The 14,424-nt window shown below is 44.6% G+C and overlaps 2 protein-coding genes across 7 annotated transcripts in view; both read left to right on the top strand.

The window, feature by feature from the left end:
- Positions 1-162: 162 nt before the first annotated feature.
- LOC308318220 (E3 ubiquitin-protein ligase NHLRC1-like) lies at positions 163-2,149 on the top strand. The gene has a single exon (XM_080767676.1). The coding sequence runs from the start codon at positions 342-344 to the stop codon at positions 1,599-1,601; it is 1,260 nt and encodes a 419-aa protein (XP_080623802.1). The 5' UTR covers positions 163-341; the 3' UTR covers positions 1,602-2,149.
- A 181-nt stretch (positions 2,150-2,330) lies between these two features.
- kif13a (kinesin family member 13A) overlaps positions 2,331-14,424 on the top strand; it is a 74,681-nt gene continuing 62,587 nt past the window's right edge. For all 6 annotated transcript variants that reach the window (XM_080767670.1, XM_080767671.1, XM_080767672.1 and 3 more), the window contains exons 1-2: positions 2,331-2,817; positions 3,100-3,187. In XM_080767670.1, coding sequence (XP_080623796.1) covers positions 2,763-2,817; positions 3,100-3,187 — 143 coding nt within the window. In that variant the 5' untranslated portion in view covers positions 2,331-2,762. The remainder of the gene's footprint in view (positions 2,818-3,099; positions 3,188-14,424) is intronic.

Genomic DNA, 14,424 nt, shown 5'->3' on the forward strand with positions numbered 1-14,424 from the left:
TGCATCATGGCAAAAGGGGCTACTGTCCTGTCATGGGGGCGTGAGGGGGGTAAAAGGGCTATAGTTTTAACTATTTCAATCTGTGCATCATATTTTTTTCCAAGGGAGGGCAGCAAAGATCCTTGGAGTATATTTATGCAAACTCTTCCTGTCACATGACCGTCTGGGGCCTACTGGAGGAGGCCTTGTCACAGACACTTGTAAATACAGTGCTTTCTCTCGCTCTCTCTCTTTCTCTATCTGTCTGTCTGTCTGTCTCTCTCCATATCTGTTCCTCTGTCTTTCTCTCAGCTGACGGCAGCACTTCATGTCATGCTCATAGTGCCAGTAACGTGAAGGATATGTCTACCATGGCTAACACTCCTGGATCCACAACTCACAGCCCTCCAACAAGAGAAGAAGTGACCCTCAGAGAAGTCCAGGTCAACCTGCTGGAGTGCAAGGTCTGCTTTGAGAAGTTCAGCTCTCAGCAGAGCGAGCGCAGGCCCCAGAACCTTAATCCCTGTGGCCATGTGCTCTGCCTGGAATGCGTCCGTGCCCTGTCACACCCTCTCCTGAGGAAGCTGGAGTGCCCGTTCTGTCGGCGGCTGTGTGATGTTGACGCAACCTCCCCGTGCCGTGCCCTCTCTGACCTCCAGGAGCTGCTGCTGTCCAAGTGCTGCCCCAGATCCCCTGTCTCCCACAGGGCGAAGGCAGGCAGCGGCTGGGCCGGGGGCCTGGGCTCCAGGGCCCTGCGTCTGTGCTCAGCATTTGGTGGCTGGGGGACGCTGATCAACCCGACGGGAATAGCCATGTTCGGCTCATCGGGAACGACCGTGGTGGTGCACGACGGAGAACGTAGGCTAGTGGTCTTCGGTCCTCAAGGCAGGAAGTTGCACAGTTTTGGACGGAGGGGACGAGGCCTCGGAGAAATCTGCTACGCCCTGGATGTGGCAGTGACCCCCAGCGGTTACGTGGTGGTGACCGACGCGGGGGACAGCGCGGTGAAGGTCTTCACCTCTAGGGGAAGCCACGTGTTGACAGTTAATGACTCTTTCCGGCTGCCGTGGGGTGTGGATACAGACGTCTATGGGCACATCCTGGTCTCCGACAACCAGGCTGGCTCCCTGTGGCAGGTCACAGTGGACTACGCTCGCGGTGAGACACTGACGAGCAAGGCCGTCCTTACCGAGCTGCAGCGTCCCCGAGCGGTGGCCTGTTGCCGGGCGACAGGCCACGTAGTGGTAGTGGAACATCTGGATGGTGATGGTGCCACACTTCCTCCTCCAGGGCAGCATCTCCAGCCCACCAGGTTGACGGTGTTTGATAAAGACTTCCGGCCACTTTGCCAGACCGACAGTTTTAGCCTGAGCCTGAGGTCAAAGGTGTGGCTGTGCGTGTCGGCGGTCGCTTTCGACAGGGAGGGAGACGTGATCGTGATCGACTCCCAGCGGGGGATGGTTTGGAGTCTGGGAAAGATCCCGAGTGGCCTGCAGGAACTCGTTCCCCTCGTAAGAGAGTCATTGGTGCATCCGGTTGGGTTGGTGGCATTGGCAACAGCACCAGGCTGCGCGCTCGCCATTTTAGACGGCGGTGATCATGCAGTGAAGACTTATGCCTGATGTATGCTTTATTTCCGTGGTTTTCAACTTTTTTAAATATATCAAGGCCCATTACTTACTTTGAACCACAGACCACCATTTGAAAACCTGGAACCCCCTCAAGGACCACTGGTTGAAAACCACTGCTTAACTGACGGAAAAGCAACACCTTTGTGCTACAAGGGATGAATCAGGCAGGACTTTAATACTGCAGCTAAATGTGATGCTATACCTATGACATAACGACACATAATATGACATATGATATGTGTGTAGACTATGAGTCTACTAGAGGACATGTGACGAGGCAAGACACGTCCACATGACTTGCACAGGAGAGTAGGTGAAATATATGGTATATGGGTGGTACAGTTGTGTTTCATATGAAATACAGCTATATTTATAATTTATCAGTACAGTAATTATGGTTTAGGCTATAGCCTATGGTATCAAGCATATAGCCTAATCATAGGCTGTGCGAATAATTGTCTGCTGGCCAGTGGCCAAGTTTCAAAATGAGTGAATAAGTACAATGCTGCTCATCTGCCATGTCATGTCTATGAAAAATAAAGTATAATTCAACACAAGAACAAGTGTGTGTGTGTGTGTGTGTGTGTGTGTGAGAGAGAGAGATATGGAGCATGCTGCATGAATCTTAATTAAAAGTTCCACTTACTGGTTTACTTTATAGTTTATGCTGTGATGTAGGTTACATACATAACATGAACTTGTTACAGGCTGGGACTGGGCTGTCTTTAAGTTGAACGTCCACACGGGTTTCCCCTCAAGTAGGCTACGGTTCGCATCGGGAGATTTTTTTCCCCCCTTTGGCACACTAGCCGTCCAGTCGTAGAGAGGAGGACACTAGCACGCAGTGGAGCTCCCAGTGGAAGATGGCGGTTATTGGGATGCTGTCTGGGGCTGGAATACACAGTTGGATGTGCACGAGAAGCCCGTTTGGATGGATATTATACTGACAATGAACGCATTTTTACCGTTTGTCCTCGAGGCCCGGACGTGTTCGGGGTTGTTTCGTTAGGGCGTTCTGCCTTTGATCCCTCGGCAGAAATCTGGGGCTTCTCGTCGGGGGGGTTTCGCAGACAGACTACAGCTATACGCGTTGATAGCTCGCTTGCATATAGACAGACAAGGCAGGGGTGGGAGTCATTAAAGTGGACGAAAATGTCGGATACTAAGGTAAAAGTTGCAGTGAGAGTTCGGCCTATGAACCGCAGAGGTAAGTGCACAGTCAGTGAACATCAATGATGCTTGCCAGTTTCACTTGATGGGCCTTTGATTTGAGTATTAAGAAGGCTATCCTTATACATTTTCGTTCCCCGTTCGGGGAGTTTTCAAAGACATCATCCCAGTCCGCGACATGAAATATGGGCCATATAAACATTAGTAGTGTAGGGTAGTTAAGTTTAGATGGGTAAATCTGTACCACAAGCTTTTAAAGGGAGATTTACGTACTTTCTCAGCAACATTTAACTTTAAAAAACAAACTTGTCTCCCGCAGAGATTGAATTGAATACAAAATGTGTCGTGGAGATGGAGGACAACCAGACAGTCCTGCACCCTCCACCTTCACAAAAAGGAGAAAACAGGTAAATAGTGCGATTTTTAATTTATTTATTTTATTTTAATTATTTGTATTTGTTTTAATATCTTTGTTTGCTACAAATGTATAACCACCAGAATGGGCACGTTAATTGCTATACTTTGTCATAACCGTTTCAACTGTGATGATGATTAGACAACGCGTCTGGACTCTAGTCTGGAGAGAGAGGTTGTGATTTGAATGATGGACGAATTGCTCTAGTCTAGCCTCTAGTCTGCATGGAACGTTGGGCACGCCGGCACGGAACTTGTTTTGTATTATAAATGCTCAGCAGCAAATGTTCAGTGTTTGATTGATTGATTGATTTTATCACTGAAGTAGTCTTAACAGAGTTAAGAGTGGTCAAATTAACGTTCATTCCAGTCATGATAAAGTACTGTAACAGTACAGATAATGCTCAATATCCACTTGCTGAGCTCATCATTTGAATGTATACAGGGACTGAGTTTGGTTGTATGCTAAACCCATCAGTTTTCTTAAAAAACAAACTTATATGTTTTTGTCCCACCTTGAATATCAGTGCAAGGGATTATTGTATAAGATATGGACCATAACCATATTAAGTGGTTCATACTGATGTGAACACTTATACGCTACTTATATACTGTAACATTCAGCTTTAAGTCAATTACATTTTTTCGTGCGTGCGTGCGTGTGTGTGTGCATTGGGGGCCACAACCATTCAGGTGTGCTGTGTGCAGTGCTACACACCCCGTCAGACCAGCATTCCTCTTAACAAGCTGTACTATATATTACATTGCATCAAAAAGTGTTTGTAGTTTTTTGGTGTCAGGCAGTGTAGGGGAAATGTAGCCTAGTCACAGCATGATGTTGGAGTAAAAGTTTCATCATCACCACCACGGCGCACAGACAGGTCTGTGTGAGTGCGTGCGTGTTCGCGCGTGCTGCACTGCTACATCGTGTGGCTTGCAGGGTGAAGGAGGCTAAGCATCATTCTAATGTTTCATGTCACACTGCTCGGGGTGTTGAAAGGGGCCTGGTGGTCCTTTATGGAGTCAACAGTCATAAAGAACGCGGCGGGGAACAATGGAAGTGTGCAGGTCAGCAAAATACCCTTCTACTGGCTATGTATGCGCTACCTACTATATATGTGCCTCCACAGCGAGGGAAGGATGAACTGCCCCTCATGTCACATGGACACCTCAGCTGAACTATCATGTGCTCTATAAATGTAATTGTATCAGCAAGTTTTTTTCCCCCTCTCTCTTTGGTATATAAATGGATACTCTGCTCACAAAATTGTAAATGGTGCATTTATATAGAACTTTTAACCAAAGCGCTTTACATAGATTGTGCATTTACATTCGCCCATTCACACACACATTCATACACCGATGGCAGAGGAAACCATGCAAGGCACCAACCTGCACATCGGGAGCAATTATAGGGCTTCAGAGCAAACTTGCCACTCTCTACCTCTGAGTCACTGCCGCCCCCTTACAGTACATACCAACTAAAGTATGAAAGGAACATTGGGAGGACATTTTCAATATGTGTGTGTAGTGACACTAATGATTTGGAAATAAAATAGCCATTGTAGAGTCTCACGACGTGTGATTTGAGCGTGTAGATCACCTGCTATACTTGAAAACGTTTTTGAAAATGTTCGCCATGCCCAAAATAATGGCTGCCAGTGCCAGCCAGGGTTAAAGTTGTTAATACTGTGTGTTTTCACATTTCACCCAACAACGTCTCCACGGGCGGTACTGCAGCGGTGCACATGGTCTTGTGCTCTCCTCCTCCTCACACAGTCACAGTCTGTCTCCCATGATTAAACAGCTGACCTGATTACCCATGGATGCAAATTATGCAGTCTTCAAGGATGCTCAGTTGGTCAAGGCATTGTTCCCATTGTCCTCGTGCTCTCGGTTGTACCCGTGCTGTATTTCATGTGGCTTCTTCAATTGAATTTAATGTCCTCACAGTGACCTGACCAGTGACTTTAAGAAGTCTGGGCAATATATCAATATTAAATTGATTTCAGGATATGACTATAGATATTGCCTGGCCCAGCCTGTGTGCTTTCTGGTCTAGAGGGGTGGGTGGGTGCCGGTCGAAAACAGGCGGTGGATCCCATTGGTTCACAGATCTGAGCACCCCCTGCCCCCTCCTCCTCTCCCCTCCCCGGTAGAAAACAGTGGAGAGCACTGACGTCACCAAATTTGGAGCGACGCCACCTGCACTGTTATCGGTTAGTGAAAGACAAGGAAGTGGGCTTTCTATGACAGATCTTCCAATAGGGAATGCAAGGCTGACGTCACGGTAGGCTGTCACGCCTACCGGCGCCATTTTGATTGTGATGGCCTACAAGCCCTACATATTAGATCTGCATCAAGTGTATAAAGTTGGTGTTTGAGTGTTTAGTGCACAGTGCTAGAGCTCTTTCAGTTCGCCAAAATGGGATTTATTAAGCCTACTTGAGTACTTGTTGTGTGAAGTAGGCTTCTCACCATAAACAAGGTCAGAATAAAGGGGATAAAATAGATAATGGACTAACGTAACGTTTCACCGGCGCATTCATCTCACTGCCGCCTCTGAGTGTGACTCTCTCTCTCACTCTCTCTCTCACACACACTATATTATGGATATATAACTCTATTCTCTCCCTCTCTCTCTCTCTCTCTGGGTGCCAAGGCTAGTAATATTGAGATATGGTATGTTGTTGTCTTTTCCTGGTTTTAATTACTTAGGCCTTATTTTACACTTTCATGCGTTTTCAAAGCCAATCTCATGTGTTGTCGCATCACATCACAACACATGTAGAGTCTTGTAGACGATTATCGTCACAACATTGTCTATATATCGAGGCATTTGGTCAAACATATTGTGATTTATGATATCGTACATTTTCTCATGGCCCAAAGCCAGTGTTTGTTAATCTGTAACAGTGTGTCTGCATAGCTACTTGTAATCAGCAGCCAACATTAAGTGGTAATGAGCTTGCAGCTCAAGCGGACAGGCACACACATTAACCATCGGAGCGGGAATTGCCACACAACAGCTCTGTTCCAGGCAATTAAGCAAATCACACTTAAAGCTAACATTCACAGAACAAGATAGAGAACAATGTAACAAAAAGGCCATTGTGGGTGAGAGGTCAACAAAATGACAATGACTCTGCCAAGTGTACATGGACGGAACGGTTGGGTCTACATTAAGGCTGCCGCTTAGAACATGATTTTATCTCTCTTAATTTCTATATTCTCTCTTGCTTCCTACTGCGTCATATGCAGCAACACAAATTCCTCAAGTCATGGTTCGATTTGAATGAAAGATTGTAACAACTTGTCTTTGTAGCGTTGTGTTGTACAGATATTATTGTTATAGACTTTGATGCACTCTTTAATGGATCCACATAATAGTGAAGGTGTAACTGCTGTAGGCTATTGGCCCTGGGCCTGGTTTCCCCATCTCTTGAACGGCTGGCTGGGCTTTATCCAAGGTCATGTTGGGTACGTTGTCTTTTTAGTGACGCCATAACATTGTATAGCTAACAGTTTCAATGGCTTTCCTATTCCGTTGTTGCAATATGCAAGTGGCTATCTTACATCTTCTTTATTATGACTGTAAAGTCATCTTGTTCTGCCAGGATTGCATGACTTATATTTTGGTCATTCGTTCCATGTTTTACACCATGTACACCAGCTTTGATGCATTTCATTACTGTCATGTCTCTCGCCATTTCGGATTAGCATGTCGGGATGAATATTATGAAAAACAAATTGAGATGAACTTGAGGAAGCCTGCAAGAGCCTGTGAGTGGAAATTGCCACAGTTATTCTAAACCATGTAATTTCCCTCAGACCTCTTTGCAGTTAGTGGAACCACAGAAAGGGGGATACCCTGATCCCTAAGGCTTGGGCCTCAGCCTTGTTTGGAGGACACCTGTTCAAATGTGGCTGAAATATGTCGGGTTTAGTGGCTTATTATAGTGTGCCAAATATGGCCACGGGGCCAGAGTCATGAGAACTGTGTTTCTCATGGGAATACTTAGAAGGGGGAAGGTTGTTAAAGCTCTTTTTGTGTTGGGACTCCTTCTCGGGGATTAAGTCAGTAATGTGCTGATGACAAAACTGTGACTGTGATGGGTTTGAATCCATCTCTGGATCTGTGTTACATGTATCACATCACCTGGATGATGGATCCTCTTCTTCCCGTCTCCTCTCACTGTTCTGTCAAAGTAAAGCATGCCTTAAAATAAATCTTTAAAAATATATGTTTTTGCTGATTAAAGTAGTGGTTTCTTACAGTAGATTGAGTTGTGTAATGCGGGAGTAAAATGAGTCAAATATCAATGCCACCTGTAATTTTGGACTCAGCATTTAATAGATCATGCGTAACCTTTATGCTGTAGTACATCTTACGCTTTCAACGATAATTTGCCTATTGCGTTCAATCAGCACATGTATTAACAGCTTAGTTTGGGCAGGAGTGGAAAAATAGGTCTTCATTCTAGTTAAATACCGTTAGCGACGTGAACAAAGCCCTCTAGTGTGGAGTTTACATTAGGCCTAGTATACTGTACACATTATACAGTTTGGGTTTTCATCACTGATTGCATGAAGAATAAGACATTGTATTCGTACTGCTTTTGAGGTTTTGCACGGACCACAGAGTCCCGTGTGAACATGTGAGAAATGAAAAGAATGTTAAGAAAGTGTATGGGCTTTCCTTTGATGGATTAGGAATATTTCCCTTGATCTTTACACCATGTGTCATTGTCAAGTGACTTTAATTGTAACCCCCCCCCTCCCCACATCAACTGTAATGTCATGGATGGGGTGGATGGGTGAGGAGGTGGGGTGAGCCGGTGAAGGTGACTGGAGGGTGACCACAGGTTTGAGTTTCCTTTCGCCCTCGAGCCTCCTCAGTGATGTTCACAGTCACATTTTTCTCGTCTCCTCTTACCTCTGTGGCGGGCTGGCACCGATGGCACATTCTGAAACGTGAATCTGGGAACGCAACTTTGCTTTCGAGCGCCAGCCTCACTCACTCCTCGGAGGTTTAGACACAATGAGGGTCAGATGGGGGGGGGGGTGAGGTGTGGAGAAATACCTGAGGCTGCCGTCTGTAGGGGGGAGGGGGGGATCAGAGCTGAGGCATCAGCATGATGAGGGAAATACCCCTTCGAGTCCAACACAATGGGGCTGAATTACATCTGTCATGTCTCGACGTGTCTGCCGATGAGATGAGCAGCGGTTGAATTCAAGGCCATGGAGACTGTGAAAATGTCCTAACTGCGATTCATTCTTTACGAGCATCGCTGACGATGGAACAGAACAACTGAAAGCATTCAAGGAGACAGCGCAATGTTGTTCAGCAATTAGCTTGTGTTTGGTTTGCTGTGTACTACAACACAGCTATGTAGACAAACTATATGGTCCAGTAATTGTCTGTTTAACTGAGACAGACTGGCTAATGAGCTGTAGAAGCACTGCTTTACAATGATGGAATGCTCAAACAATGCAGGTGTTAAGTTGAGTTGAAACTACCTTTTCCTCCTCAACCCCAAGGACTGTCTAAAGAGGACGAGACGCGAAGACCGTATGGTGGACGCCATGGTACTCCATGGAAGGAAAGAAACATGCGCAGTTGAGACCAGGAAGTTGTACATGCCCAAATTTGTGCATGTAGTTGAGTTAAAGTTCAGTGATGAATAATGAAGTCTTGATAAACAGATAAAAATTAATTTCATAATATTTAGTTTATACCTACAGTAAGTTACCAATGGTTGATCAATTTACTCCACTTACATTTAATTGGATCGTATTATTACAAAACGTAATAATCCTTTCATGTTCCTTCATCAGTCTGAATTGGATCATCACATTGGAAATGGCTCAAGCTCATGAGCCAACATGACTGCGGGCGTGTGTTTGTTTTGATTTGTGTCTGTCCCGCGGTGCGCGCACGAACGTGTGTGATGGCGTCCGTGATGTGTTTGTTTTATGCGCGTGTGTGAGAGACAGACAGGGGCTGCATGTGCGTGCGTGCTTGCGTGTGCGTGTAATAATCAAACCCCCACTCCCAAATAATAATAATTGGGTTACTTACTTACTTACGCCTATAGCCCAACTTTGGGCATAGGCCACAAACAAGAGCTCTCCAGACATCCCGGTTCTCTGGGCCATTTTCTCCAGCTGTCCCAATGTGTGGCCAGATCTCTTCACATCTGCATCCAGGTCACGCCGCCAGGTGTTTCGTGGTCTTCCTTCTCCCTTGTGGGTTCCAGAACAGGGCATGTCTCGTGATGCTAGATGCAGGCTTGCGAAGAGTGTGGCCGATCCATCGCCAGCGCCTTTGGATGATTTCTTCCTCCACCGGGTGTTGACTTGTTCGCTGCCACAGTTCTTGGTTTACTGGTTTTATTTGGCCAGCGAATTCGGAGGATTCTTCTGTTTATGAATGTCTGGATTCTTGTCATGGTGTTTACGGTTGTTCTCCAGGTTTCTGCTCCGTACAGCAGGACCGGCTTTACCATAGAATTAAAAATAATTATATTTTTTAATTGGGTACTCGATTATAAAATACAAAAAGACAAATATCGGTCGACAACTGGCATACAATGAAGTATCGTATATAGGATTAGATCATGGGGATCTCTGTGTTCTTACCATTCTTTCCGTGCAGTCTCGCTGCCTGGTAGCGCTTGATGGCCTCCCGAGTCCCCACAGTACCATGAAGAATCCAATAAATCCGGACTGGCAGGCTTCAGCAAAGTCTGGATGATGTAATCAGGCGTTAGAAATCCCGAATGATTTGTTGAGTCGGTCATGGGATGTTTGACGTCAGGCACGACAATGTGTATATACTACATAGCATATTGTTGACAGAGGCCTGGACTGTCTTGCAAGACGACCTCCAACTCTGATCAGCTGGCTTGTTTGATCGTGTTCAGGAGCTACTGTCAAACATTCAAGAGTCGACAGTTGTTGCTGGGCACTCTCCTGTGGGCCAACATGGCAAGCGTCTCATTCTGATAACATCTACCGTCATTTCACACCCTAAATCGCCTCCTTATCACCGATTCATGTACCCCGGAAATGTGTGGGCTCCTAATTCTAATTCATAGGATTGCAAAATGATATTTTAGATTATATGATTTTGGCTTAATTTGAGCCATTAAGACCTGGAACGCATCTGTGTGACCATGGCTTTTGACCACTTTAACCATTGTTTTAAACTTTATTAGCTACAAGCTTGTACTGTAGATCTGCTATTTTTGTGAAAATCGTGAAAACCGTGTGCACATCTTTGAATATATATTCTTTCACAGCATATATTCACACGCATATTCTTCTGGGAGGTCCCTGCAACCAAATTATCTGAGTTATAATTTTCGGGGTCCTTGACATGAAAATGTTTGAGAACCAGTGACATAGAAACATACAGTAGGTTTTTCAGAAAACTGTTAGGATTTAGAAGAACACATGATGGACTGAAGGGATGACCTACAGCAGAGAGGAGAATGCAAGAGAGAGAGAGAGAGATGACATCAGAGGACAACAGCCAAGACGTTGCAGTTATGTAGTCTTGCCTGAGTAGAGCAGATAAACGTTTTAATGCCTAGAAGATTATGCTGGCTGACTGTCCATATATTTGAGCTGGTTATAATTCCAGGGTTCGTAGCATGTTTTTCCTCCATTTGCTAAGAAAGATCCTACAGCCATGCTTTCTTTTCCAAGGCCCAATACATGTATACACAACACATTATCGCGCCAATTTAAGAAAATACAACACATTTAAACAAAGACAGCAACGCAGCAGCAGTCAGTTCAGAGTTGTTTTCACTCCCCTGAGCAGAACAGTCACCGTGAGGGGTCTGTGTTTTGCCATCCGTGTCTGCCCGTGGCCCCAACCGACATGGCCAACATGTGTTGTTTAAAGGTCTTTCTTTACAACTGCACTCTAATGCCCTCTGTTTGCGCGTGCGCTCTGGTAAAACCTGGTGCTGCAGACAGACACTCAACTTTCAAGTGTGACGTGAAAATTGCATTGTCTGTGCACTTGTAGCGGTGTTTGCAAGGTGGTCTCGTCTCTCGTTCGTCCAGAGACTCACCAAGTGCCGTTCGTTTCACTTCCCGAAACAAGCCCTTCTACAAAATGACAATGCAGCTCTGTCCAACAGCTGCCCTCAGGAATGTTCCCTTTGTCTTTTCCATTTTCTCTCCCTGTCCTGAGCACAAATAAATCAACCTTTCCATTCAGTAAGATGTTGTTCTCAAGAGTTGGGCCCGTGCTCGGCGACGTTGCAACCTTTTCTCAAAGACGTGGACGAGACGCGTGTTCCCATTACGGAAAGTACTGTGCGGTGCTGATAAAGTGATTGAATTCCCCAGAGGCCTGCAGTGCTTCCCCCTGTTTGTCTACGGGGTGGGACCATGTTTGCATCTCAGTGTGGAAATGAGAAAAGATGCCCCCCCTCCCTCCACCTCTCTCTCTAGCTCTGCAGGACCTAGATGGGAATCCTGTTTTGCGGGGCTCCAGTCCCGTCATGTCACATATGGTTCCACATGTTGTTCAGTCTTTGTTTTAGGCCATAATGACTTTGGTTTTCCTCGTCACGTGATCCTCTTGAAATGCCTCATTTCTTTTGAAGTCTGCCCTTTGTGTTTACATGAATTTCATTTCATGGCAGGAGAAGTTTATTGCTGGCGTTCACATCACTTTCAGCCTGGCTGAGGGGTTGAGTGGAGCCAGGCGACGTCAACAAAAGTTTTACGAATGACTTACAATTTGTCTCTCTGTCTGGGAAGCCATCATTAGGTTGTTAGGATTCACCGTACCGAACCAAGTTTTCTAAATATAACACAAATATAACAAGCTCCACAACGTGTCAATTTGTGAGCTTGTAGATCAGCCATTTCCTTCGAAGACATTGTATTTGTTGTTATTAGTCGTTAATTATTCATTTTGTGATGATTGCACCACCAGACGAAGCCTCATCAGGATGTTTTTGTCATGATTACGTCCTGCTTTGTATTGTCCACACCAGATTCTATTCATTCATTTAATGACAGGCTAGTGGACAGGGTCAAAGGAGGCGTGTCCCTGCAGTAAATGTGCCACTTCTGTTCCCCTGGGGAGCCATGTTATTGACCAAATGATCAACTTCGCTTCTCTTTGACTTGTTTTGTTAACATTTCCCGCGGTACACGTATGTATACGTTCTACTGTATTTTAACTTGTTCACCGTAAATACGTTTTACGACCCCTGTTTACGGCAGGCCTCTTACGGCAGCCGCCTATGGCCTGAACCGGCATCCATTTTCAAACGGACGAGAGAAAACAAAAAACGGTCATCCGATCTCCATAGAGTCCCATAATGGCCTTGATCTTCAGCGGAGTTGATCTCGGAATTAATCCTAAAATTTGGTGAAATTAGATGAAGGTTAGCATATTATCGTATTGCATGCTATTTCGGGACGCGATTGATCGACGGACAGGATGCACTCTTACTTCCGGTTTAAGATGGCCGGTCTCAGGACCACTTGTAGTCTTTTTGTAGTTTTTGCGTGGCAAGGGCTACTGAGGTGCCCGAAAACATACCAGCAGGAAATGTGTAGATAATGGAGTAGGTTAGGGATGTCAATTATCGATTAATCCATGAATTGATCATTGATAACCTTATCGATCGATTAACTGGTTAGTTGATAAACTGCTTTTTCCCCCTCAATATCTTACAAAAATCTAAATGTTGCTGATATAAAGAAACAATACAAAAGGCATATTATATTCCTTAATCAAATATCTATTAGACTATTTGAGATACAGGGCCAGGCAATAGCATCTTTTATGAGTCTGTCACATCACATGCAAAAGCAGAGACGTTTCTGTGGTTACCAAGGTGGTAACGTTTAATTGAAGAATTTCTTAACGATTTACTTTAAACATCCCTAGAGTAGGTACCCAATTGCACACACCACTTTAAATACCTCAAGAGTGCTATAGGGCCAACTTACAGCTTACACATTTTGTCTTACTATTGCTGCCATTCTTTAATTGTTTTTGATCTACACGTAAGCTTATAGATCTGCTATTCATCATACAATATAGGGCTCAACAGGTTCAGGTCTCATTGCAGACGTGGTCAGTTGTCCAGTATGTAGTACACAGTACTTGGCTTGTGGCCAAGTAAAAGTCTCAATGTAGATCTTGTCTGTTACAAGTGAGGTGTCACAAATGACAGAGAGGATTTAACATTACGATGTAGGTGTTGTTTAGCATTTTATTATGGAAACTTAACTAGTCTAATGGGCCCTATGTTGGCACTTGGAATGATGTGAACTACTCATAGCACTGCTATTCATTAAGGCTGTTTTGGGATCGCGAGCTTGGCTTTTATATCGGAACTTTGACTCATTAGGCTGGTAGGCTGTCTTGGCTCCCTACTTACAACAGTTGCCTGGTGACAGCTGTTGCCAAGATACGGAAAATGTTCTGGAATTGTGTTGACCCACAATGCGATATGCCAGGGCCCGCCACACAATATTCTGCAGAACCTATGGATTGTATTTGATGAGGTATATAATTTCAGCATATCTGCACAACAAAGATCTTTACGTATATTTGTCTCCATTGCAAAATAACAAGATATTCTGACATATTTAACCAAAATGTCTGTTGTACACTGTTCCTAATTATATTTTCCTTCAGCTGTGCTGAACAGTGGAATTCGCCAGTAGCATTTTGGATGGATCCATGGCATGCCTGCCTGTTTCTGTCATTAGTGTTAGCTAGCCTACTTCCTCTTAAGCTGCCTTGAAAATAGAACTGACTGTTGATATATGTATCGTCCTCTGTCAACCTCTCTGCTACGCTCAATCCCATGTTCATGTTTATACTCTCGGGTGATCTACAGTCTAGGCTATTAACCACATGAACCTTTTCAACTTTTCTGGCCATTTCAACTTTCAACTTTTCTGGGCTTGTCATGTTAGGTGAAACACTTCTGCAAAAAGAGTTCATAACATGACAAGAGTAGTGCTGCTCCTTTGACCCAACTGGTGTGTTATTGGCAGTGGTGGAAAGTAACTAACTACATTTCTTATTATTTGTACTTTTACTTTAGTATTTCCAATTTCCATCACTTCTACTCCACTACATCTCGAAAGCAAATATTGTACTTTCACTCTTTAATGTATTTATTAAACTTTAGTTACTACTTACTTTGTAGATTTGGATTATTATCACAAGACATAC

This window comes from Protomyctophum bolini (genome assembly GCF_963924005.1).
Source record: "Protomyctophum bolini genome assembly, chromosome: 7".
Lineage (NCBI taxonomy): Eukaryota > Metazoa > Chordata > Actinopteri > Myctophiformes > Myctophidae > Protomyctophum > Protomyctophum bolini.

Coding starts and splice junctions, on each gene's coding strand:
- LOC308318220 (XM_080767676.1), top strand. CDS start 342: ATGTCTACCATGGCTAACACTCCTGGATCCACAACTCACAGCCCTCCA.